The sequence below is a fragment of the Balaenoptera musculus genome, chromosome 10 (genome assembly GCF_009873245.2).
Source record: "Balaenoptera musculus isolate JJ_BM4_2016_0621 chromosome 10, mBalMus1.pri.v3, whole genome shotgun sequence".
Lineage (NCBI taxonomy): Eukaryota > Metazoa > Chordata > Mammalia > Artiodactyla > Balaenopteridae > Balaenoptera > Balaenoptera musculus.
In genome coordinates, this window is record NC_045794.1 from 58,464,683 (window position 1) to 58,491,137 (window position 26,455).

Here is a 26,455-nt window from a genome sequence, read left to right on the forward strand (position 1 = left end):
ATTTTTATCTTTCCATTTCAAGCTTTCTTCTAAATTCATCACAGAGGCTAAGCCTTAGCAGTCTTGATCTTCTCAGTAAATATTTGTCAGGTTGTAATTTTTTATTTGTTATCAACAGTCATATTTAAACAAGGTTAATCTTGTTCTAATTTGGTTTGTCATAAGCCCTAGTCTTGGTACTCAGAGAAAATAAATGTTAATTTCTGTTTTTTTTCTTCAGTGTGTGTTGTTCCCTCATCCCTCATGTACTGCAGTTAACTTTTTTCAGTAAAAATAATTTGAGGCAGTAGGAATCACATTTGGACCTGAACCTTCAACAGAAAAGATTTTGGTAAGAATACTTTGAAGTATGCAGAGAGCTGGGGACAGGGCTCTGCTTATGAGTCTGCTCTTCTTACTGTCCTCCTGCCCTTTTTTCTACCTAAGGGGGCGCTTCTGAATGACCCCAGCTTGCTGAAGGTGCCCGAGGCTGCAGCAGCCCTGAGGGCCAGTTGCTGCTTGTGCAGGCTGGGTTACTGGATTACATAGCTCACAGGGGCAGAATCCCTAGGTTTATGTGTATATATTGGACTTCCATATGTTGTGTGGGTCTTTGCTGACTGCAGGGGCAGAATCTGTGACAAGTGGCCAGGGAAGGCAGTGGGGGACTGCTGCAGGTAACTGTTGAGCAGGTCATGAGAAGTTTTCACTTTCAGGATAGGTTTCTTAATCAGAGGCTAAATTCAGATTCTGGCTCTTCAAGCCACAGTTTGCAAAAAGCACGTGTCCATAATCTCTCCTTTCACCTGACCTCACGTGGCCTCAGGAGCTATGGTCCCTGCTCATGGCTGCTGGCTGCTGTTAGAAGAGCATTTTTAAACTCACCTTTCTTTCTGTCAGGGCACCTGCAGATCCTACCTGGCCAACAAGTCTCGGCTTAAGTTGTGCCTTCTCCAAGGAAGAGCCCTGACCACCCCGGTCCAGGGCTGCCTCTCAATATTCCAAACCAGGCATCGGCTCCCTATGACTTACAGGCTGAATCTGGTCTGTTTTTGTAATGCAAGTTTTATTAGAACATAGGTATGTTCATGTGTTTACATATTATCTGTAGCTGTTTTCAAGATATAGTGGCAGACCTGGGTAGTTTTGATAGAGACTGTATGGCACACAAGCTTAAAATATTTACTTTTTAGACCTTTATGGAAAAAGTTTGCTGACCTCTCTCCTAACTGACAGGGCTTAATGTGTACACCTCTCAGCATGATGTATAATAAATGTTCCTATTTTGCAGTTGGCAAAACTCTCACTTTTAAGTTTGGCATAGGCTTTTAGTATTTCCCAGACATTTCTCTCACTGAACAAATAACCTCAAAATTACACTAGGAGATTGGGGTGAGTTCCCTACAAAGGACAAAGAGGACCCACAGGCAACTTTATTTTCAAAAGACAACGTCCATTTATTACTGTTGTCAGGTGATTGCAGAAAAGGTTCTCAGAGCACAGCTTTGGACCTAAACCAGTTCCTTCCAACCCAGAACTCTTAACTTGTTACTGATCCCAGTGTCAGAGCAAAAATCTTATCAAATGTCCATAAGGATGTGTGAAGACGTAACTTAAATCATTTATATGAAAGTTTAAACACAGACACAAAATTAGAAGGTTAGCATTTTCTTCAAAAAATAATACTTAGTGGGATCCTTTCGGACACTCAGGTGTCCCACTTTACAGGAATCTGACTCACATAGGTATGAAGGTGAGAAAACACTTAGCCCAGTGACCCAGAGCTAGATTCATTCATTTCTCTTCTCTCCTGCCTAGTGGTCAGCCCATCCCCAGAGTGGAGTACACAGAGGAAGAAACTAAAACTTGGGGCGTTGTGTTCCGAGAGCTCTCCAAACTCTATCCTACTCATGCTTGCCGGGAGTATTTGAAAAACTTCCCTCTGCTGACTAAATACTGTGGCTACAGGGAGGACAACGTGCCCCAACTTGAAGACGTCTCGGTTTTCCTGAAAGGTAAGCTTCACACGGGCTCTCTCTTCCTACCCAACATCCTCATGGGCCGTCTAAGGACACACCTGGCAGCAATCACCCTTTTTCCAAATAAGAGCTCCCTTTGATTTAAAAAGAGGAGCGCTGCACCAACAGTTACCTGGGCCACCTGTGGGAAGCAGAGCAGGGCCTCTGGGCGGGGAGACGGACTCAGCTTTTCACCCAGCCCAGGGCCTTGGTGAGGTCTCTCTGGTGGGATGTTTTATACAGCGAACCCCAACCGACATTTGCAAGTTCAGCTTTGAGCTTTTTCTGATCCAGGAACGACTCTGTTGGGCTACATAGGCATGGAATGATCTCAAAGGTAGCTCTGTATTTGCTTTGCTAAGAATGATGTGCTGGATGAAGGAATATCACGGATAATGTTGAGCATAGTGGCTTTCCTCTGGGGAGGAGGTCAGTCAGTTAATCAGATCGCTACTGTAAAGTATAAATCGTGCCCGGAACGGTATTGCTGGCGTGAGAGCAGGGAGCGAGGCGAAGCAGAGTCCCCTAGCGTCCACCTTCTCTGTGTGGTCACTCTCCTCGCTGACCCTCCTGGGACAGCAACTGGGAAAACTTCAGGCTCTTGTGGGGATGGGGGTGGAGGTGAAATTTTCCAGTGGCCGCACTTCCTTCTGTGTCCTTCACTGCAGGGAAGTCCTCGGGTTCTACTCTTTTCTCTCTCGTCCCCATTTCAGGCACAGCAGTTCTAAAAGCTAAAGCCTTGCCACCCACCTCTTTCCCTGGAACCCCCTTCCTCCCCTGTCTTCCCTGTTTCTATCAGCGATGATAGGTTCTCTAGACTCATCAGGCTCTAAGGATTCCTGGTGCCGAAACTCGGCCTCTGTTCACTGGTGCCGAATAGAAATGCGGAGACAGAGTTTGGGGTGAAGTAGAAAAGAATAGCTTTATTGCTTTGCCGGGTAAAGGGGGCCACAGAGGGCTAATGCCCTCAAGACTGTGTGTCCACCCTGGAGGGAGTAGTGAGGAGTCTTACAGTGTTCAAGGAGCAGGGCGTGGTCAGCTCATGGATGTTCTTCTGACTGGCTGGTGGGGAGGTAATTGGGAGCCAGAATCAACAACCTTCTGGCTCCAGCCGGTCTGGGGTCTACGTGCTTGTGGGCAGCATACAGTTAACTTCTTCCACCTGGTGTGGGTTTCAGTATCTGCAAAACAGCTCAAAGGACGTGGCTCAGAATATTATCTATATAGTCCTTGAGGAAGAACTAAAGGTCCTTGACTTTGTTTAATGGCTAAAGTATTATTATTTTGTCTTGCTTGACTGTCTTCCTTTCTTTCTGCATTTTCTCACTTCTGATTAAATTTATTCTTTTTAAAAAATTTAATTAAATTAATTAATTTATTTTTGGCTGTGTTGGGTCTTCGTTGCTGCGCGTGGGCTTTTCTCTAGTTGCCGTGAGCGGGGGCTACTCTTCGTTACGGTGCGCGGGCTTCTCACTGCGGTGGCTTCTCTTGTTGCGGAGCACGGGCTCTAGGTGCACGGGCTTCAGGAGTTGTGGCTCGCGGGCTCTGGAGCGCAGGCTCAGTAGTTGTGGTGCACGGGCTTAGTTGCTCCACGGCATGTGGGATCTTCCCGGTTCCAGGGCTGGAACCCGTGTCCCCTGCATTGGCAGGCAGATTCTTAACCACTGCACCACCAGGGAGGCCCCCTCATAGGGTTCTGCTCGGTTACACTCCTCCTCTGAAGTCCTACCCCGCTCCCCTCACTGCCACAGTTAATCAGCCTTTGTATAAGCTTCTTATTCAGCTGTAACACATTACCGCAAACTTAGTGACTTAACATGAATGTATTATATTACAGTTCTGGAGATTAGAAGTCTAAAATCAAGGAGTTGGCAAGGCTGTGTTCTTTCTGAAGGCTTCTGTTCCCTTGCCTTTTCAGCTTCTAGAGTCTACCCACATGCCTTGCCTCGTGGCCCCTTCCTTACCTCACTCCAGCCTTTGCTTCCATTGTCACATGTCCTCTGACTCTGACCCTCCTGCCTCCCTCTTAAAAGAATGCTTGTGATTATATCGGCCCCACCTAGATAATCTAGGATGATCTCCCCAGCTCAAGATCCTTAACTTAATCACATCTGTAAAGTCCATTTTGCCATCTAAAGGAACATATTCCCAGGTTCAGGGCATTAGGGTAGGGGCTTATTAGGAGGGCCTAATTAGGACTGAACTTACCCCAGTCTCCAGGTATTGCCACTTCTAGCTTTGTGACCCATCGTGAACCTGTCCTTTTCTTTCCATTCCGCTACTACCATCCACATTGAGGTCCCCATCACTGCATCCTTGACACCTGTTTCTTCTCCCCTCTACTCACCTGCCCACTGTTTCCAGATGAAGCTTCCTAAAGCATTTCTTCGTTCCTGACATCTCTGCTCAGAAGCTATCAGTGGCTCCCCTTTGATTTTACTGGGGTTGGCAAACTATTTATTTTTTTGTAAAAGGCCAGATAGATAGTAAATATTTTAGACTTTGTGGGCCAAGAGGCAAAATCGGGGCTATTACATAGGTACTTATTATAACCGTTTAAATGTGACCATTAAAAAATGTAAAGGGAGTTCCCTGGTGACCTAGTAGTTAGGATTCCGGGCTTTCATTGCCACGGCCCTGGATGAAATCCCTGGTCGGGGAACTGAGATCCCACAAGCCGTGCGGCATGGCCAAAAAAAATGTAAAAACTATTCTTAGCTCACAGGTGTACACAAACAGGCGGCAACCCGGATTTGGACTACAGACCATAGTTTGCTGGCCTCTGGTTTGTACGCGCAAGTTCTGAACTGCTCAGCCTCAACTCACGGCCCTGACTGAGCTTTCCAAGTGTGTCTGCTGCTATGACTGCACCGCACAAACCCTCTGTTCTAGCTGTGGGTCTTCATACCACTGCTTAGGCTCTGTGCCTTGCTACAAAAGTCATTCCTTCACCTGCTCAGATTCTACCTGTTCTTCAAGGCTCAGAGCAAGTCCTGCCTTCTATATGAATCCTCATCATAAGAGCCACCACAGTTTCATCCTAGCTCATGTGTGTATCAGGAGAGAGGTAGGCATGGCCTGACAGCTGGTCCACTGAGAACCACACTTAGCGTGATGGGAGGGCCCCATGCGTGGATTTCATCCATGATATTTGTTACCGAGAGAAAGAGATTGAGGACCATTGATCAGTGTCATTTAATTACCGCCTAAATGCATAATGCCTTATGCCGTTGCTTAACTAGATTATATTCTCCCTAACGGCCCTGCCTCTGGCATGTCCCTCTTTGTTTCCCATGGAGTTATGTGCGTATTATATATTTACCATGGTCTTGATTATTCCTATGTGGGGATGCTTTTTACTGCTTTGTTTCTCAAACCCCAGGAATTAGATTACCATCTCATAAGTTTTGCCATATCTGTCACCCAACTTAATATTTTTATGAGGGGCAGTATAGTACAGTACAGATTCTGGATGCAGAATGCCTGGGGTTGAGTCATGGCTCTGCCGGTTCCTGGCTGTGTGACCTTAGATAGATGAATTACCTTAACTTCTCTGTGCCTCAGTTTCCTCTCTGCAAACAGATAATAATTTTATCTACCTTACAAGGTTGGGAGGGGAAACTAATTGATATACCTTAAAGCCCTAAAGTTATTGCTTGACACACATTAAGCATAGCAGAGTTTTAGTTACTATTACTACTATTATTGTTATTGACTTCCACACCTTTGATGAACTGGGTACTGGGCACTCAGTTTGCATCATTCATTGGTACACAGCAAGCACAATGTAAATGTGTGTATTTTTATTTCTTTTAATTGGCTCACTTTTAAAATACCAAATTTATTTTTAAAAGGAAACTTTTTAAGCAATGGTAGTCACAAATTCAAATTTCTTGATGTGATAGATACATATATTTTTAAATTTATAAGAAAATAAAATACATAACTATTAAACTAAAGGATGCTTCCCCTGTACCCCACATGTGGGATACTGACTTAGTTGACATAAAATTCAAAAAGAAAAAAAATACACTTATCTTTTTGATTTTCAGTGGAGAACAATCAATCCACCTGAGAACTTTTGGAATGAACTGAACACTGTTAGAATTACAGGTCTGAGGAGGCCTGAGAACAGGGTTATTTCCTTGTAGGTACCCAGAATCCCAGGGTGGACTTGTTTTATATGCTTAATTGCTTTTTATCTTTCAAAACCATTTCTAACCATTCTGAGATGCTTTTCTAATGAGCTGAGGTTTTCAGAATGGGAGCCTTTACAGTGCTGGCATCAGAAGAAGAACCCCTCCTGTTGAAATTTTCTGGGCCTTCATGAGCAGGAAGTATTAAGCAGTCCTTAACTGGGTTAGCAGTCTAGGCTGATTTCATAGATTTTATTGTATTCTGCTTATTTTGTTTTTTTCCTCTTACCATAAACCAGCAAAGCATGCAGAGCTTTAGCGTACCTTTTCAAACTGCGGTAATTAATATAATTGTTTTCATAATATCAAAGAAATGGGATATTGCAATGTGGAATGAAGGGGTTAGGTGGTTTTGACAATAGAAAGCTGTCGTGTGAACTGATTCCAGGATGCTAGTCAAGGGGGTGAATTAGCTCTGTGTTCACTGACCACGTACACGCAGAAAGAATCCCTATCTAGGTGTGTCTTTAGAAAGATATCAGGTAATCTGTAGTAAGCATCACTTTATTTATTTATTTATTTATTTATTTATTTATTTATTTATTTATTTATTTATTTATTTATTTATTTATTTATATTTTTTAGCAGCTTCATTGAGGTATAGTTTACATAACATAAAATTTACCCACTGTAACTGTACAATTCAGGGATGCTAGTAAATTTATAGAGTTGTGTAACCATCACAGCAATTCAGTTTTACAACATTTCCATCACTGCAAAAAGTTTTCTTTTGCCCCTTTATGGTCAGTCCTTGTTCTTACCCCTATCCCTGGGCAACCACTGATTTGCTTCCTATCTATAGATATTCCTCCTCTGGACATCATATAAATAGAATCACAAAATGTGTAGTCTTTTGCATCTGATGTATTTTAAAAAAATTATTTCTTACTGAGGTCACATTGGTTTAGAATATTATATAAGTTTCACATGTACAATCTTATATTTCTACTTCTATGTACACTACCTTGTGCTCACCACCAAAAATTTAGTTTACATCACTTTAGATTGTAATCTTCTCCTGCGTATTTGAGCTTTCTTATCCTAATTTGGCCTCTGAATTTAAATCCTTAAGGTTTTTTTTGCCTTTCTTTCCATTTTAATGAACGTCTTATTCCCCTGGAAACCATCATTCGTGAGTGTATTTTAGTCATCCGAAGCCACAAACACGATAGCTGTTAACAGTGTATGTCATTCAGTTGTCAAGAGTTTTAGGACCTTGATTACTTTGTTTCTAGAACAGCCTTATAAATAATAGGAAGCCCTGCTTGGACCATCAAGTCCTGTCGGGTTAATATTTAGTTGACTCTTTCTGTTTCCTCTTTAGAAAGGTCTGGCTTCACCGTGAGACCAGTGGCTGGATACCTGAGTCCTCGAGACTTTCTGGCAGGACTGGCCTACAGAGTGTTCCACTGTACTCAATACATCCGCCATGGCTCGGACCCCCTCTACACCCCGGAACCGTGAGTACCCACACTGGAAAGCTGGGCTGGATGGAGACCGCCACATTGGAAAGTGGTCAGGGCTCACTTTACTTGAGAGTAAATTGGGTCCAGGAACCCTAAAGACCACTGTTCCTTAGGCCACCGAGGTTATCACCTTGCTTATGATGCTGTTTTACCTGAATAGTCTTGTGATTAATGGGCTGCCAAGGTCTTCACTGGGGAGCAGAGAGCAGTAAAGTAGCTGATGGTGACAGAAGTGGGCGGGGATTAGAGCTGAGTCTCCAAAGCCCCCTCCCCTTCCTAGGGGACAGAGGTTCACTGACCAGCTGGGTCCCTGCAGGGTCACTACATTGTTTTTTTTCTTTTTTTAGCTCCTTTCAGCATCCCTGAAAGTGTTTTCAGGGTAAACAAAGGTTACTTATAGGACTCCAGACATTTGGGAGAGAAATGCTTCTTAGAGTGGATGAATGCTCAAAGGAGAGCTGTCAGAGCTAAGAAAGGCAATCTCTAAATCTAGCCCAGAGGGTTTACAAATAGCAGGCACTTTGTTAGTTGCCTTTGAATAACTGGTCCTCCTGAGACCCGCGGTAGCTGCCAAAGTGTATGCAGAGAGAGAGGGCAAAGAAATGAGATTTTAGCCACAGAGGTCTATAAAATTGGGGGAATAATGTGTTACATTTTTACCAAAGTACTTTCAACCAATTCATTCAGCAAACATTTATGTGCAATGCTAGCAGGGAGGTGCAGCGGATTCAAAGATGAATAAAATGTAGCAGCTGTTTTTTTAAAGCCTCTCCCATTCTGGCAGGGGAGATAGAAACATAAATAATTACAAAAGAATGTGTTTAGGGCTGTAAGGGTGTGTGTGTGCAGAGTATCAGAGTAGCAAAGGGGAGGGAACAGTCCCGAAAGGCATTTCAGAGAAAGTGAAAAATGAGTGGGGGTCTAGAAGGGTGGGTTGGAATTTCTTTTTTTGGGTAAAGCTGAGTGGGGAGGGAGGGGAAAGCTTTCAAGTCAAGGAAAACAACCAGTACAAAGATGTGGAGGCATAAAAGAGGCATAAATGAGCAAGGCTTGTTACTTTAGAGTGGCCAGAGCATAGGTATGTGTTAGGGATGAAATGACTCTTCTGTCCACAATGAAAACAGTCATTTGTCAAAACAGGACCTTTGGGCTTAATTCTGTAGGCAGCAGGGAGCTGTCCAAGGTCCCTAAGCATGATCAGATAATCGTCTTTGAGAAAGATGATGAGAGTGGGCACTGGGAAGTATGGAGACTGAACTAGCTGGAAAACCAGCAGGAGCTCCCGTTCCAGTGAAGGAATACAGTTTATAAGCCATCAGTGGGATAGGATGAGAGGTCACCTCGGAAAAACATCATCAAGATGGAATTAACAGTATTTGGTGACTATAATGAGGGCCAGGAGATGAGAGGGTCCCTAAGACAATGCTAAGGTTTTTATCAATAGATTGGGAAGCTGAATGGGTAGTTTTTTCTAATAATAATTGAAAATATTGGAGGGGGATTAGGCTTGGAGGCAAGAGGGCATAAAAGAGGGAGAAAAGAGGAGGATTTGTGTTTGGAGCATCCTGTCTTTGAGGGGCCCACGGGTGGGACCTCCAGTTGGAGAAGCCCCTGGTAGTTGGAAATAAGGGTTGAGAGTTCAGAAGTGAATAGAGCTCCTGCTGTCGATCTGAGTGATTTCTTCTTCCATGACTCCTGACCACACAGACAAGAGGAAGCTAAGTCAGAGCATGGAAACTCGGGATTCACTACCTTGGGGTTGTTTTGGCAGGCTCCTTTTTGTGGGTTTTATGTCATTCATTTGTTTCTTAAATTATTCTTATGATTTTATGAGTAGGTAACACATGCACATGATTCAGCATTCAAAGCTTACGAAAGGGCACACTCTGAACAGTGACTTTTTTCCCTCCTCTGCTCCCTTGACACCTGCTGCATCCTCCCCAGGGGCAACCACTGCTACCAGTTTCCACTGCGTCCTTCCAGATATACACTGTGCAGACACAATTCTCTGTAAAGGTCCCTTTAATCCTTATGTATAACAAAGTCCCAAGTCTCTTCCCAGCCACATGCTGTAGTTTGAATCTATGAAACACTAGATCGGGAGTGCTGTTTCCTGCCCAAGCACTTTCGCAGGCATTGTCTTTGAAATGCAGTCCCATTTCCTCAATTGAGAACCAAGAGGGCAGCTTCTCCAATTTGTGAAGTTCAGCTTGGCTCCTGTGTTTGGTGCTTGTACTCTGCTTCCAAGTAACTGCTTCTAATTGCTGAACTGTTGTAGTTGAGGCAGCACTAATGAGACAGAGACGGGCCCTGAAGAGGCAGCTAGAAATGAGAGTGAAAGCAGCGAAAATACAGTATCTGAAAAAAGAACTTTGTTATTTTCCTCTTCAGTCTGGGAAGAATGTATTTTGATAGCCTAGCTCTCAACACATATTGGGTGTTAAACATAGGTTGTTTTACCATTTTACGTTTTAAAACTGGTCAGGTACTGGGGCTTGAATTTAAAAAAGCAGTGGCAGATTGGGTTGCTTCCCTGGGGAGGTTCTGGCCTGGAGGACAGTAGAGAAAGTCCTGGAGAATCAGTGACTCCTGATTTTCTTGGTGGGAAGAGTTGCTTTTCCATGTGTTTCTACCTGGATTGAAAGGTCACCGATTCTGCTAGAAGCGAGGCTCTTTCTCCCTGGAGCACTGCCTGAGGCAGGGATCCTGCACACTGTTGTCGCATAGCTACTTATTTTGATTAGCTGTGATCGCAAGCAACTTTGTCACTAATCGAGTATTGAAGTTTACAAATGATTTCTTTAAAAAAAAATCAATTGGGTCAAATTCAAGGTTATTCCAATAAGAGCATCCCTCTCACTCAGTGGAATGACAGGGAAAGAGACAGAGCTCTAAGTTACGTGGGTGTGCGAGCATCACCTGGCATGCGAATAGTGGCAGAACAAAAATTTGAGAAGCGCCCCCCCCCCCCAATCTCCTGCTCTCCTCTTTGCTTCTCTGGGAAGTCCATTGTGTTCTGTGTCATATTGCACCCTCTGGCCACTTGATCTTTTAGAACAGGGTTTCTCAACCTTGGCGCTATTGATGTTTGGAGCCAAATAATGCTTTGTTGTGGTAGGATGTTTAGCGGCATCCCTGGCCTCCACCTGCTAGATGTCAACAGTACACTCCCACCCGTGCCAGATGTGACAACCAAAGGTGTCTCCAGAAACTGCCAAATGTCCCCAGGGGGCAACATCTTCCCCAGTGAGAACCACTGTTTGAGAAGAAGAAATTTGGCAGGTCATTGTTGCTCTGTCTGACAATTATTTTTCTCTTAGAAGCAATCTGTAGACTTTGTTTCCTTTCTAAAACACCAGTCTGGCTGTAGCATTCCCTTGTTTGACCTCTGTTGGTTCCCTGTTACATACAAGGAAAAAACAAAAAATGTTTGATATCATCAAATCACATCTTCTGTCTCTCTTTCTACCCCCCTCCAAAACCTTATGCTCCAGCCGTACTGGACTTCTCACCGTCCCCGTGAGCCTGTTGGTTCATGCCTTTGTACAGGCATGAGCCAACGCAGGTGGTTCATTTGGCCTGGAATGACTCTTGTGAAATCATTTTAATTCTCAGGATTAAAGCTCAGTAGCAACCTTTTCTGTGAAGACTTTCCCAGGCAGAGCTAGATATTCCTGTAATACTTTTCCTTCCTTCTATTTTAACACAACACTGCATGGTAATTATTTGTTCATGTGTCAGTCTCGTTCATCAGACTGTAATTAACTCAAGGCCAGCTGACAAAGGCAATACGGGAACAAGAAGATCCAGACTGAGGTTGGAGTGGATCCCCAAACCTGGCATATAAAGTAAAAACTGAGTCCACAGTGGGCTGAAGCCGTGAATGCCACTGCCACCAGAAGGTGCCAGGTTTGAGACATGCGCAGAGTCCCAGGCTCAGTCTGAGATCTGTGGAGTGAAGGGAACAGGGGAAGTCCCGGCTGCACCCTGTGTGGTGTAGCACCTCCATCTGCAGGGTTGCGGCCCCTCCACTCCTTCCTGCAGCTTTACTTTGATTTCAAGAGCTGCTGCTGGACACCCCTCCATCAATAAGGCATTTTAATATATTCAGTGTCTTCAGGCAAAGTCATGAACCATTAATGGTGGAATTTTAGACACCAGTTGAGGCTGGGAGGATAGGTCACTTGGACCAGAATAGTCTTCTCTCCACATCACACCCAGGAGGGCCAACCTATTTTGCTCATCTGTTTTGCTTTGGGAATGAAGATCATTTCAAAAGAAAAAAGTGGTTGTTCACTGTGAAGCTGAAGGAGAGGAGGGAAAAGAAATGTGAAGCTTGTCCCCACCTCCCCCTTATGAAAATAAGAGAGAGAGAGAGAGAGACGGAAGGAAAGAAAAAGAGAGAGACCCAACTGCACTTCACATGGTGCTAAGAAGACATTTTCCCCCTTTGGGTAACAAACCCTGAATATAGTCTCACCTTAAAGGTAGGAAAGCTCATTGCCCTCTCTTAAAAAACAGTGTCAGTCTGTGATGTGTTCTGAGTTTTATTTGAACTTCTTAAATGTGACATCAAGAAGATATTGAAAAATTGGCAAGTAGTGGTGCAGGTCCCTGCAGGACTGTCCTGCGTGTGGGCGAGCTGTGCATGTCTGAAGTCAGGGGGAGGACAGCGGACCAGAACAGTGGTAGGAACATCTCTGGACTTGCCTCTAGAAGATTCTTGCTGGAGAGGGGCGGTGGAGATCCAGTGCGTTTCCTAAACTGGTCTTGGGCACACTGCAGGGAGAAGAGAGTTGGAGGGAGGTATCTTTCCCTCACTCCTTGGTCTTGTCTGGTCTGGTCTCGTCTCTGATGTCAGCCTTCTGGTGTTCAGAGGGCGCTTTGGATTTTCAGCTGTCGTAGCATCCTACCCGCCCACCCCCAGTTCCTCTTTAGTTCGTTTGGCTTTTCTTCCCCGGACACTTCCTTCTAGGGGATCTGTGGTCTCTATGCTTCGTAGTTTCAACAGACTTCTTGAACGTGTTTTGTGCAAGGTGGAGGTTAAATGCTTGCTCACTGAATTTGCATGTGCACATGTACTTGTGTATACGATTTCCAATTTTATCTGTAGTCCTGACGGCCAGTGGTATCTTAGAAATGCAGAGCTCTTTAATAAGAAATAAGGTTTAATAAAACCATATTTTCCTGGGGCCAAATCTCATGCTTTTCTTCAGAAGCTGTGTGGACTGACAGAGGTCTTGGAAATGAAGGAGGGTAAGGCAAGAAGGTCCTATTTTCTAAGGTAGTATAATCCAGTCTTGTTCTCTCCAATATAGGCCAAACCCATCCATCCCATCTAGATTTCTGGATGAACACCAGAGACGGCCAAATGCCTCAAGGTTCTGTACCCTTGGAACATAAAACATTGCGCAGAGCAGTGTTGAAACACACATCCACAGCACAACCCTGTCACCCCTTGTCCTCTGCTCAGGGGGAAGCAACCGGGCATTTTCAATATAAACACACATTCTTCAGCATCAGTTCTTGGAGGTCAAGCCAGTACAATATCTGTCTTTCCAGTAGAGCTATTGCCAAAGTAATAGTGCAGTTTTGCACCAGAAATCCCTTTAAAAAAATGTTTCAATGAAAACATTTAAAAATATGCCTTCTGTTTTGTTTTTCAGATGTTGTGCTTAATATACTAGTAACAGAAATATCCTTTGCACAGCATAGCATAAGCTTATTCAGTCAGGGAGTTTCGGATTCAGGGCTGCATTGGGATGATTGAGGATTCAGTACAGACTGATGCGGGTCTGTCTTCTTCTGCTGTTTCCCGCTGTGTCACTTTTCAAATCAGAGAGCAAACTTTCACCACTCGGAAAAAAGTCATGGCACCATTAACTCATATTGCAGTGTTTACTGCCATAATGCAAGTAAATGCATCTGCGTTAAGGAAAATCTTTCTTGTCATAGTTGGACACTTCAGGGGCAATTAATGTTATTTTTAAATATAACTGTTTTAAAGTTTAAAAAAGGTTTTGCAGTCAGGTGATTTTTCTTCTCATTGCTGCTGTGTTCCACTTTTACAAGAAAAATAAAAGTGAATTATTTCTAACTTTAGTTTTCATCTATTTCTAAGCTAAGCAAGTGAATTTTATGCTTAGCCCTTGCTTATTAGAACAGAACCCTCTCTAAAACTGGCAGATGTCATTCATTTCCTTTTCCTGTGGCTCAGTCATTAATCCTGACATTATTTGTTAAATAACAATACCAGCAGGTGAAGATACAGGCTTTGAAATTTATAAGAAACATTGACTGCCCCTCTCTTGATCAAAGAGATGCCTTTCACTAGGTCTGTAATGAGAGGGAAGATAGGACCTTTCCTTCTGCGACTTTCCCTCCTTGCTGCCGTCTGAGGGATTCTGGGTCTGTGAACTTGTCTGATTTAAGCCCTGACCGTGATGGGTGTTTTTAATATTGGGCCTTGCTGAAGTCACATCTGGGCAAGGTCTTACTGAAGAGGCAGGAAGATAAGCCAGAGCTTTATAGAGTTTAACCTTCATTCCTATGAGCTCTGGTTTAGCTTAAACTTGCTCTTTCCCACAGATCACCCTCATCCCTGCCAAGCGCAGTGCCAAGCTTCCTGCCCAGCCAACTGGCTTCCTCCATGGTTCTGTCATCATTTTGCTGTTCAGGAGAGCAGAGCAACATCGTACCAGCGATTCTCAGAAAATGGCATGTTCTCAGAAAGCTGATCCCATCTGGCCTCCCTTTCCTGAGTTTTATCCCGGAGCTCACACTCCAAGCTTAGCAGCCATTGTCTCCCTCGGGAGAAACTTGGTTTGGGCTACACCCAGGGTCAGTTAAGACGTTAGAGGCCCTAAGCCGAGAATATTTTCACCCCTTCCATTCTCCAACATAGATAAGTTCAACAACAACAACAGCAGCAGAAGCAATAATAATATATTTTTTACTACTAATAGCCAACATGTATATATCAATATGTGCAGGCACTATTGTAAGTGTTGTATGTGGATGAACTCAATAATCACAACAGCCCTCTGAGTTGTGAGTTACTATTATTATTGTGAATTTATGGTTGAGGAAATTGAGACACAGAAAGGTTAATTAACTTGCTCAGGGTCACACAGCTGGTAAATAGGGGAGTCAGGATTTGAACTCAGAGAGTAGTGCCAGCATCTGTTGGATTAACCACTATTCTATATTAAAAAGTAACACTATAGAGGAAAACTCAAAACTTGTATATGTGCTGAAGTTGAATAGCTTCTTTCTTGATTTTCCAATTATAAATTTTATGTAAGATAATTGAGAGTGACACTTTCTTTCTTTAATTTGGTGGCCCTGCTTTGCCAGAACCCTAAGTACTGGATGTGCTTATTGGATGGTCTAGTGCTGTGCTGTCCCATCCAGTGTTCGGTCCAACTACCAGGCTTTGTTAGAAGCCCGCTGTCTCCTTTGATCTTCACAGGGCCACCGTTAGTCTGCCCCTTTATCAAGAGGAGGCATCTTTTATTTCACTGAGAAAAAGAAGGGGAAAGTGCCTCACTACAGAGCAGTGATGCCTCCTTCTGTCTGCATCCTCAGGCAGAAGGCCCTATGGACCGCATGCCCAAACTCCAGGCCCCACCATCAGCTCTCAGTGTGACTGTTGGTAAGCCACTTAACCTCCCTGTGTGAGGGCTGATGAAATAATGCTTTGACCTTTGCAGAGAAAAAGGCTTTATATAAATACCAAATAGGTCTACTCTTCCTTGCCACCTCTTAAATTCACGTGGAGGCTGAGGTGCCTTGTAACATTCCAGAGCAGCCTTAGTTACAAGGCCCGCGTCCCTAGACCTGGACTCCCAAGTTTTCAATCCTAATACTGTGTCTAGTTTTGTGAGGTGCCTCAAAGCAAAAATAACCCCTAGGACTTTTTATGGGAGCCTTTTGTCTCCAAAGCTCCAAGCACTCTAACAATAGACATTCTATAAAAACCCCCGCACACAACCCTATACATTATTTGAAACCTGTGCATTTTGAAACCAAATTTGTACCTAAGTGCCTGCTACAGCCCTGTTGTTCTCTTAGGCTGTTCATGGTAGTGACTTGGGATACAGCTTTCAGCTTGTGTATGTATATATTTTAGCAGATTCAAAGCAGGATTCCTTTTTTTCCCACCGCTCCACCCTCGCCAAGGTTTGCCTTCCTTGTGTGGTGCCTGTAACCTACAATTAGCACTCATAAGCACCCACACCTGAGTCACAATTCATAGTCCCTCAGTGCCATGTCGTCGGGGAGAAGCTCATTTATGTACCTTCAGGTGTGGAAGACGGAGGTGACCTGGGAAAAAAATTATTTTAGGAATATTTGCTTTTTAAAATTGCAAGTTCAGAAGAAATTCAAAGTGACAGAATTTTAGGCAAGGAAGAGGTAACCACTGGTTGTACCTCTTCACCACCGTGTCGAGAATTATATCTATTGACAGGTAGAGAAGCCACCACAGGAGAGAAGGAGAAATGTCCTTTCTGACATTTCCCACATGTGCTCTGTTCGGCTGACGTCATTCCACTCATGGCTACGAGGTAGGCAGGATTGTCACCATTTTACAGATGGCAATTCCAAAGATCAGTGAAGTCAGGTCATTTCCCTATGGACACACAACTAGAAAATACCAAAACCAAGATCTAGTCCAAGCCCTTATGCTACACTGGAAATTAGGAAAACTATGCTTGGGATTCATTTAGATTTACCTCTATATGGTACAGTAGAACCCCACCATCTCTGTTTTATTCTGTTGAGTTCAGAAAGCAGTTACTGAACATCTATTATGTGCCAGGCTTTTCTAAGCACCAGGAACCCAGAGATGAACATGGCATGACCTGTGTCCTGGAGAAACTTACTGCCGCTTATTTAAGTGATAAAATATCTTCCAAAAGGGCAAAACCTACTGAAGTACAATAGACTTAGGTGTAAGTATAATTTAATGTGCAATAATACCTAACTTGTTGGGAATTTATGTTTCTAATGCATTATCTTACGACATTGTTTAAGAACTCCATGAGATAAGGACCCTTATAATCTCCAGTTTACAGATGAAAAAACAATACATCCGTGCTGTCCAATATGGTAGACATGTGACTATTTAAATTTATTAAGTAAAATGAAATAAAACCATAAATTTAGTTCCTCAGTAGTGCTGGTCACATTTAAGATGTTCAATAATCACCTGAACCAAGTGGCTTACCATATTGGACGATGCAGATACAGAATATTTCCATCATTGCAGGAAGCCCTATTGCACATCACTGCTCTAAGTAACTTGCCTACACAGGAATGTGCAACATGGACTTAGGGCTGACTCCTGACTATATACAGTTCTTATAACCCTTATGTTATATTACCTCCTTAATATCTAGTGAAAATTTGGGGAGGAGGAGCACACAGGGAAAGAGTTTAAAAATCTCTTATTTATTCAAGAGATGAGAAATACCTGAGATGATGGGGAACTGGAGACCTATGGACAGTTTCCCTTGAAGCCTTTTTGTGGTACTTGTAAGAACTGGAAACTATTTCTTTCACTAGATCAGGAAAGTTAGTACTTGCTGTTTGCTCTTTTATGGAACCATGAGGTAACTTTTGCTCAGGGTTATTCTAGGATTATGTCTTATTTACTTTTTTTTTTTTTTAAATTTATTTATTTATTATTTTTGGCTGTGTTGGGTCTTCGTTTCTGTGCGAGGGCTTTCTCCAGCTGCGGCAAGCGGGGGCCACTCTTCATCGCGGTGCGCGGGCCTCTCACTATCACGGCCCCTCCCGCTGCGGAGCACAAGCTCCAGACGCGCAGGCTCAGCAGTTGTGGCTCACGGGCCCAGTTGCTCCGCGGCATGTGGGATCCTCCCAGACCAGGGCTCGAACCCGTGTCCCCTGCATTGGCAGGCAGATTCTCAACCACTGCGCCACCAGGGAAGCCCTGTCTTATTTACTTTTAAGTCTCAGTTCCTAACATAGCACTTGGTATATAATAGGTACACAAAAATGCTTCTTGAACTAAATTCCAAAAAAAATAAGTGTAATATCTTCTGCTGGTCTTAATAGAGTTGTACTGAAGAAGAGTAACATTGATGGCCTTCCTTATGATTCCTAGGGGGAAAAAAGGAAAGAAGATTTCCACCAGGGCAATATCCAAGTGCTTGGCTTCATAAAAAGAGGGCCACGTATGTATTTATCTATAACCTGACAGGGACATAAGGCGGAGTGATCATCAGAACGGCCTAAAATCTTATCTTATCGGCCAGATTTTACAGTATGCTATTTTAAATCTAAAGAAACTCTGTATATGGCTCTGAAACAAGCACTGAAAACAATTGCCTCAATACCAAATTAATTCCTGTTATTATCTCCTCAGTGAAGTGAAAACAAACCAAGTCACCCCCTTTTCAATGTGTCCCGGTGTGTTATTCCAGATTACTTGCACTTACTCATCGAAGGTGGTGTGAAAGTTGAAAAAATACCCTGTTTTGGCTTCCAGCTCCTCCTCCTGTTTCTTTTCATCACTGCAACCTCCACCCCCCCATCCCCCAACCCCATCCTCCTTTTCTTCTCTTCATGATTTAGCTAAAGTGTTGGCTTCTGTGTTATTTAGAACAAACAAAACCTATAGAAATAGGGTTTCAAAGACAGATGTGCTGACTTGGGATGGGAAGCAAATGCTGCATGCCCACTCACTGCTTCTTAAAAGCTTTAATTTACAGCAAAAATAAAAAGTTGTTCAACACGAAGCAGGACGAGTCAGCTTTGAAAACTGATAAGAGGAGAAGAATGCCAGACCCATTTTGAATTTGAGTTTAACAACTAGGACCCTTCTTTTCCCAGCAGCAAAGTGATTGCAGTTTCCTTAGAATGATTTAAGAATTCCCTGGAGGCATTTTGCCCAGGTCCCTTTGTAAGCTTTAGAATCCTCCTAACAGGGCTTATCAGAGAAGATTCCAATTTAGAGCAGCAAAAAGTTTAGTGTCTGATATCATCTCTAGCTTTTCTTTTTCTTTCTTTCTGTTTTTTTTTTTTTTTTCAAAAGGAGACATGATGTTTTACAGTGTTAACAGTTTTGAAAGGTCCTACATTTCCAGTGAACAGAGTGCTTCTGTGAAAAGGGCTCTGAGAAGCATTATTCAGGCGAAAATGCATCAAAGGGATGTGAGTTAAAAAGAGAAAAGTTTGCCGATGTGGATGGAGATTGGAGGCAGCGTGTGCTGACAGGTGCAATTATAGACAAATAATTGAATCTTTTAAGAGAGATCTGGTGAGATACGGCAGTAGTTGTGGACTCACATGGGAAACCTGTTCATAATTAGATATTCAGGGTTCCAGCTGTGGATGAAACATCAGCAAAGGCATCGTGAACTACTTTACAGGCAGGACATAATAACTATTGCACTTTGTGAAGCGGTGTGAGACAGCATGACTTCAGTCCCAGGGAAATTAATTGATACAAAGTTTGGAGAGGAGGCTCAGTCTTCTCCTGCAGATTCGCAACAGTCTGGAACCTCTTTCAGCCCCTGAAAGCTAGTCAACCCAGCTTCCAAGTCCTTTGGTCTCAAAGAAACTAAAAAAAATGTCAACTTTTCAAAGTTAATTAATTGCTTTAGTTAGCAACATTAAACATCTTTCTTTGTTGTTTGAAGAGTTTCCAGGCACTTCAGTTTCCTTTGTCTATACCACGTGTCTTAGCCAAAGACACTGGGATGAGAACAATCCAGTGTTTATTTCTGAGAATGTTCCACCAAAGTCATAAAAGATAATAACCTTATTTATGGTCTTGCAATATAGGTGCTTGAGCCTTGACTCAATGAGAAGTGGGGTTACTGTACGAACTGCATCTCTACTTGCTCAGAGATCTGAACAGCAGTTCCTTCTTAGGGTCTCTACGAGGAGACAGAGCGGCGAAGAAGGTACAAACCAGCGCAATCATTTCTACTTAGAACAGGGCAAAGGCATCCCGAGCATTCCATTAGTAATTCTGTTAGACTTCTTGCTTCAGGCTTTCATTCTTAATGAAACAATATAACTTATTCTGCTGTGCTGTATGATTTTTTTCTTTCAAATTTATAATTTCTCTTCTATGTATGGTTGGATTACCTTGTAATGCTATTAAAGGTTCTTAAGTTGGCTGTGAGTTATAGGTTTCTGATAATTACACCTTAACTTAAATCTCAGGTGATAGCTCCTTTTCTACCACAAAGAATTGACTCCTTAAAGCCTTTGGATCTCTCGTATTTTCCTTCTTCTTTCCTTTTTTAACTGCCAACTTTTCACTTTCCCTTCTACCTATAAGCCTTTGGACTCCGTTGGTACTTAGGCAGGTAGAAGACTGTCTTCTTCAAGTATTTAACAAGCTCAAAAGTAAACCCAGTTTTGCAACAAGAATCCACCACTGTAACCATGACCTATCCCATTCTCACATTAGGAAGCACCCAGCACTCTGCCTGACCCATAGGAAGCATTCAATACATGTTGGCCACAATAGTTGTTCTTTTAGCTACTGTTTAATTTATTTATTCATACCATGAGCTAATACTCACCATCTTTAGTATTTCCCTGGAGTTTGACATCTGGTCTAATTTTGAAATTATTGTTGTCTTATTTTCTGCCTGGTTCAGTAGGGGTCTTTTAGTATTTACATCATAAGCTACAATGGGGGTACTCAGATTTATCCATGGTGGGCCTCTCAATTCCAACATTGGTGCAGACTGCGTGACCTTTAAAAAACTGATCACAGGAGTGAGTCTACAGGGTCCACTCTCAGCGTAGAAGTATGCTGAATCAAACACCTTTAACTGATCTCTAACTGAGTCAAGTGCATGTGGAGGAGTAACTTGCTACCTAGTGAACTTTCCTTACCACCTTTCATTGTTCCTCAGTATGTATGTATGTTTGTATGATGTAATTTTAGTGGCATTAAATTTGGGCAGCTCAAAATTACATAATCACATTTAGCTTTAGTTTTAAGTACTAGTTGCTTGGAGCCTGTTCAGGGTGTTCCAAGCATCACCTGTTATGACAGGGCGTCTCCACCCTGCCCGTGTCTTATGATCACCCTGCGAGCTTTTAAAACAATGTAGCTGCTCAGGTCTGTCCCAGAGAGTCTGACTGCATTGCTCTTATGTAGCGCCCAGTGATTGGTATTTTTAAAAAGGCTCCTCGGGTAATCTGGAGGGTTGAGGACTGAGTGGCAGGAAAAGAGACTTAGGACACACTGGCTACATTTTTACCTGTGCTAACCAGCTTGGTTAAACGTTCCCCACAACTGAAGCTGTGCCCCGCCCAGCCCTTCTCGTTTACTCCACCTTGTAAGTTAATAGAACAGAAGGAGCATAGCTTTGAGTCAGAGGAATTTGATTTCAAATCTTGTCTCTGTCTCTCATTAACAGTGTGTCCTTGGGAAAAAAAATGCTTAAATTTACTGAATGTTAGTTTCCCCATTTATCAAATGGGAATAATAAGACTTCTTTGTAAGTGAAGATGAAATTACTAATGGGATATGAAAACATTTAGCCCAGTACCCAGCACATAGTAGGAGCTCAGTATATGTTAGCTTTCTTTTTTTTTTTTTTAATAAATTTATTTATTTATTTTTGGCTGCGTTGGATCTTTGTTGCTGTGCATAGGTTTTCTCTAGTTGCAGAGAGCGGTGGCTTCTCTTGTTGCAGAGCACGGGCTCTATGCACGCAGGCTTCAGTAGCTGTGGCTCGAAGGCTCTAGAGCGCAGGCTCAGTAGTTGTGGCGCACGGGTTTAGTTGCTCCGTGGCATGTGGGATCTTCCTGGACCAGGGCTTGAACCCATGTCCCCTGCATTGGCAGGCGGATTCTTAACCACTGTGCCACCAGGGAAGGCACTATGTTAGCTTTCTTTTTTTCCTCCATCTGTCTTTAATTTCTTCATAGGTAAAATGAGGGGCTCTGATAACATTTAAATTCTCCTTATTCCCTAAAATCCAATGAGTCTGATTCACCACCTTAAGGAGTGTGACTGGAGAGTAACCACCACATATGCTTTTCCACAAATTCAGTTTCTGTACAAAAAGGAGGCTGTTGGCACCCAGTTGATAGAGAATGAATTTGGAGTTTCCTTCAGTATCATGTCCACGTATTCTCAGTTGGCTGCTTTTTCAACCTGATGTGTCTGGGAAGTGGCTGGCCAGGGTTGGGCATGTGGTTTGAGCTGTGGGATCAGAACTTTTTGACCAAGTAATGCCATATGTCTTATGTTGGCACCCATCATCTGCCCTTGACCACCATTCCCCTGCTTCAGCCTCATGACCATCCAACTTACTTTATAGTTGTGATATTGGTGGTAGTACCTGGCATTTATGTTATAGCATCTATTTGAAGTGATACACTTACGAGGAGCCCAGGTGAAATTAGGAAACATCTTTCAATTACTACCTGGCTCATTAGTTTTTGTCAAGAAAATAAAATATTGTTGCCTTTTGATTCATTTCCAGAGAGTCATATATTCCAGGATAGCTTGGTATCAGGAAACGGTTTGTGATTCATGGCAATGACTCAGGAAGGCATCCGCCTTGCTTCATTGTGACACATACCTGCCTTTGCCTGGTCTCTGGCTCCAAGTGGAAGCACAGGCAAATGAGAGAGGGTGTAAACTTCTATTATTACCTAGTTCAGGCTAGGCAAAGCAGGGGACTGGGAGGGTCTTCCAGTGTGAAGGCTCAAAAGAGTTGCTTGTGTTATAGACAGATAAATTGTCCATGGGAAGAGACATCTGTTGATGACAATAGGATCTTCTGCTGTTTCCCAGTGCCCTGCAAAGTGTAACATGGGATGCAGTGTAACTTAATGGTTGACAGCAAGAGTTTAAAAATCATGATAAGCTGGATTCAGGTTTTGGTTTTATCACTATCTGTAGCAAGAATCGGCAAAGTTTTTCAGTAAAGGTCCAGCTAGTAAATGTTTTAGGTTTTGTGGGCCATATGGTCTCAGTCACAACTACTCAACTCCGCCGTTTTAGGCAAAAGGAGCCATAGACAATACATTAATGAATGGGCATGGCTGTGTTCCAATAAAACTTTATTTACAGAAACAGGCAGTAGGCCAGATTTGACCTGCAGCTGTAGTTTGCACACCCCTGGTCTATAGAACGTTGCACCAATAAGTTACTTTAATTCAAGTTTCTCTTGAGTATTCAAAGAGACAGTGCATATAATAAAACACTTAACACATGTTTGGCATATGATACGCTCTTGAAAATAGTAGTCACTATTATTTTGTTAACATATCGTATATCATATAATTTAAGATGCCATGGTTGTAAGATGTATCTGGATTTCAGAGTTGATAAAAAACCTTAGGATTGGTGAAATTTGGTAACATTAATTACGGTAACAAGGTTATAATTAGAATTTTAGGTCTTGTTCTGCCAGTGATAGCTTAACTTGTCTAACATTTCTCTGTGATGTTTTTCTTTTCAGAGACACATGTCACGAACTCCTGGGACATGTCCCTCTACTTGCGGATCCTAAGTTTGCTCAGTTTTCACAAGAAATAGGCCTGGCATCTCTGGGAGCATCAGATGAAGACGTTCAGAAACTAGCCACAGTGAGTTCATTTTCAACCTAAAAACCCATTCTGTTTATGTCCATTCGTAAGGTAAAGAAAGTTTTAGAGTTACTGACTATGAGTGATAAGGCAAACATTCTGGAGAGGGCATGGCGTCTTTACTTTTCCCCATGTGTGTTCCTTTGAAGCACAATGTGTTCTTGGCCTATTAACTGTCAAAATCTTTGTATTTTATCCTTCTCATTCAGGGATTGGCTAGATTGTAGATATTTGAGGCTTGCAGGTCATGAGGCCTCTGTCATAACTACTTAGCTCAGCCAGTGTGGTGTAAAAGCAGCCACAGACAGTACATAAATGAATGTGTGGCTATGTTCCGATAAAACTTTATTTATAAAAGCTGGCGGTGGGCCAGATTTGGCCTGTGTGCTGCAATTTGCCAACTCTTGTTCTAGTTCAATGTTTATTTCCTAGAAACATTTGTAATAATGAAAATTATGCATTTATGGTAAAGTAGAGGTTGTACTCGGGATTATTTCTGATTAGTCAGTATGGGTTTGGTCAGACACAATTTGAACCAGCAATAAGCAGCTCATGCTAAACAATTATTTTAAGTACAAAACCAGAAAAAGATTTAATAGATACTATGGTCTCAGTAAGGTTCTTCTCAAAACAAGCAGTATGAGAGGAAAGGTGTAATGTTGGCGGCTACCTTTAAGCTGCTGAAGAGCCAGATCTAGCAAGCTCATATGCCTCATTCTAGCCCCATTTCAAGGAGCCCCGAGTAAGAAAGAGCAGGTTTAGCAAACTCACCTACCTACAGGGTCCATTGTGTTATCCTCAATGAGCAAAGGTACTGGAGGAAGAAAATATAGGATTCTAAATTGTGTGTATTTGACACAGACACACATTGATGGTGTATTAGGCATGTAGGAATATTCTTCACTCCCACCAAGAAACAAGTGTTCTCCTAGACTTCTTAAGATGCAAAGCCCTTTCAGTATACCTTTTGTTTCCTAATTTTGATAGAGATACAGGAACTGAGATATATTTTTCTACTAAAAGAGCAATAGCAGTGCAAAAGCCATGCTGTTGTTGTCAGTGTGGGGATGAGTAGGGTTGAGTGGGGACTGCGGTGAACTCAGGAGAGCATGCCTCTTCTACAGCAGAAGCCTGCCAGGTGGGAATGTGGGCCTTTGTGTGGCTGGATCTCCAAAATTTTGGGAGAGGCTGGAAATCTAGATTTCTAAGCGAAATTTAATGATTTTAACATGTTGGCTCTTAAAAAGAAATCTACCATTACAAGCTGAGGAAAATATATTTGTAGACTGAATTAGGAGCTAAGCTTCCAATTTGTAACCTCTACTCTAGGGATTGTATCTCACGTATATTGGCTATCTATTACTGCGTAACAAGTAATTCCAAAATTTAGTGGCTTAAAACAATAAACATTTATTATCTCATAGTTTCTGTGTTCGGAGATTTGGGAGCAGCTTAGGTGAGTGGTTTTGGCTTAGGGACTTTCCTGTGGTTGGCGTTAAGATGTGGGCTGGGCCCGTAGGTGTCTTCAGGTTTGGGAAAGTTCTCCCAAGCTGGCTCAGTCATGTGGCTGTTGGCAACAGGCTTCCTTCAGAAGAGAGAGAGAGAGAGACAGAGAGAAAGAAAGAAAGAGAGAAAGAGAAGGGAAGAGACAGAGATAGTTACTGAGGGAGGAAGTTGTAATGCCTTTTGTGGCTTGATCATATGCTGATCACATCAGCCACATTTTATTCATTAGAAGGGACTCACTCCAGCCCATACGCAAGGGGAGGAGAATTCGTCTCCACTGTTTGGAGAAAGGAGCATCAAAGTATTTGTAGATGTATTTTAAAACCTCCACAACATAAGTCCTGTTATTTAATTCTCAAACCTAAGCTCCAGCTTTAGACTCCACATTTTGGAACTTTTCTGTGCCTTTCAAATTTCTCTTGAAATGTTTTGGTTTCAGCCTTTGATCCCTACAGTTTATACTCTTGATCAGAGAGGAATGTTTTGCTTACTAGTCTTATTCTGAACAGCTACAAACTGGGATTCAACCTTGCCAGGCTGTGTGAGTGTGTGTGTGTGTGTGTGTGTGCGTGTGCGCGCGCGCCCGTGTGTCCAAAGAGAGGAGGAGAAGGAATGAGGTAGGACTTCATGGATGTGAATGTAGGTAGATCCTAGTGGGTGATCTAATTTCTTTCTTAAAAGTAGTGACAAGAAAGCAGTTTTATTGCCCCTTCCATTAAATGATGATTGATTAATTCCATCATTCAAACTAACATTTACAAGGAATATGACAGGGTCCTCACTTTTCAGAAATTCATAGTCTATATAGATAAAACTAAGATTTGTCAGAGGAGAGAAACTTTGTGCTGAGTCTTGAAAGTTGAGAAAAAGCCAGCCAAGTGGTGAAGGGGGAAAGGAAGAGTAGAGGGACAGTTTCATTTAGAATAAGAAATCTTTCTGGTTTGGGGGCTAGACAGGGAATGCCAGGGAATGCTGAAGCCAAGGATTGCCTTTTGTGTTCATTTTCTATCATTACAATTAACAAATTACTCCTGACTTAAAACAATATAAATCTGTTATCTTACAGTTTCACAAAGTTACAAGGCTGACACACTTCTCACTGGGCTAAGATTAGGGTGTCAGCAGGGCTGTGTTCCTCTCTGGAAGCTCTGGGGGAGAATCTATTTCCTTGCTTTTTCCAGCTGCTAAAGGCTGCCTGCATTCCTTGGCTTGTGGCCCCCTTCCTCCATCTTCAGAACAGTAATGTTGCATCTCTCTGACCTTCCTATCATCGTCACATCTCTCTCTCTCTCTCACTGACCTTTGCTTTTAAGGACTGTTGTGGGGTCTACCTGGATAATTCAAAGGTATCCATTCAAAGTCCATGTCTACAAAGGTGACATATTCACAAGTTCTGGAGATTAAGACATGGATATCTTTGGGGGGCCATTACTGTTTCTATTTTTACACTTGCAAGATAAAACTAATAACTGAACCTTGAAACCTGTTTTACTAGGGCCAGTGAATTTGGAGGATGAGTAAGTTTTCTTTTGGAATTTACATTCTTTAGCATGGTTCCAACACCCTTGGCCATGGATTGCCCTAGCCCCAGTAGCCAAAAACACTTCCATCTATTAGAGATCATTAGATCATTAATCTTGTTTCTCTCACTTTCTTTTGCCCTCTTTTTCAATTGTTCTTTGCCTAGAATGTA

General features: G+C 42.6%; 1 protein-coding gene across 1 annotated transcript in view; it reads left to right on the plus strand.

The window, feature by feature from the left end:
* The window catches only part of TPH2 (tryptophan hydroxylase 2), an 88,214-nt gene that overhangs the window by 28,088 nt on the left and 33,671 nt on the right, over positions 1-26,455 (plus strand). The window contains exons 6-8 of the mRNA XM_036866423.1: positions 1,798-1,994; positions 7,518-7,653; positions 23,130-23,256. Coding sequence (XP_036722318.1) covers positions 1,798-1,994; positions 7,518-7,653; positions 23,130-23,256 — 460 coding nt within the window. The remainder of the gene's footprint in view (positions 1-1,797; positions 1,995-7,517; positions 7,654-23,129; positions 23,257-26,455) is intronic.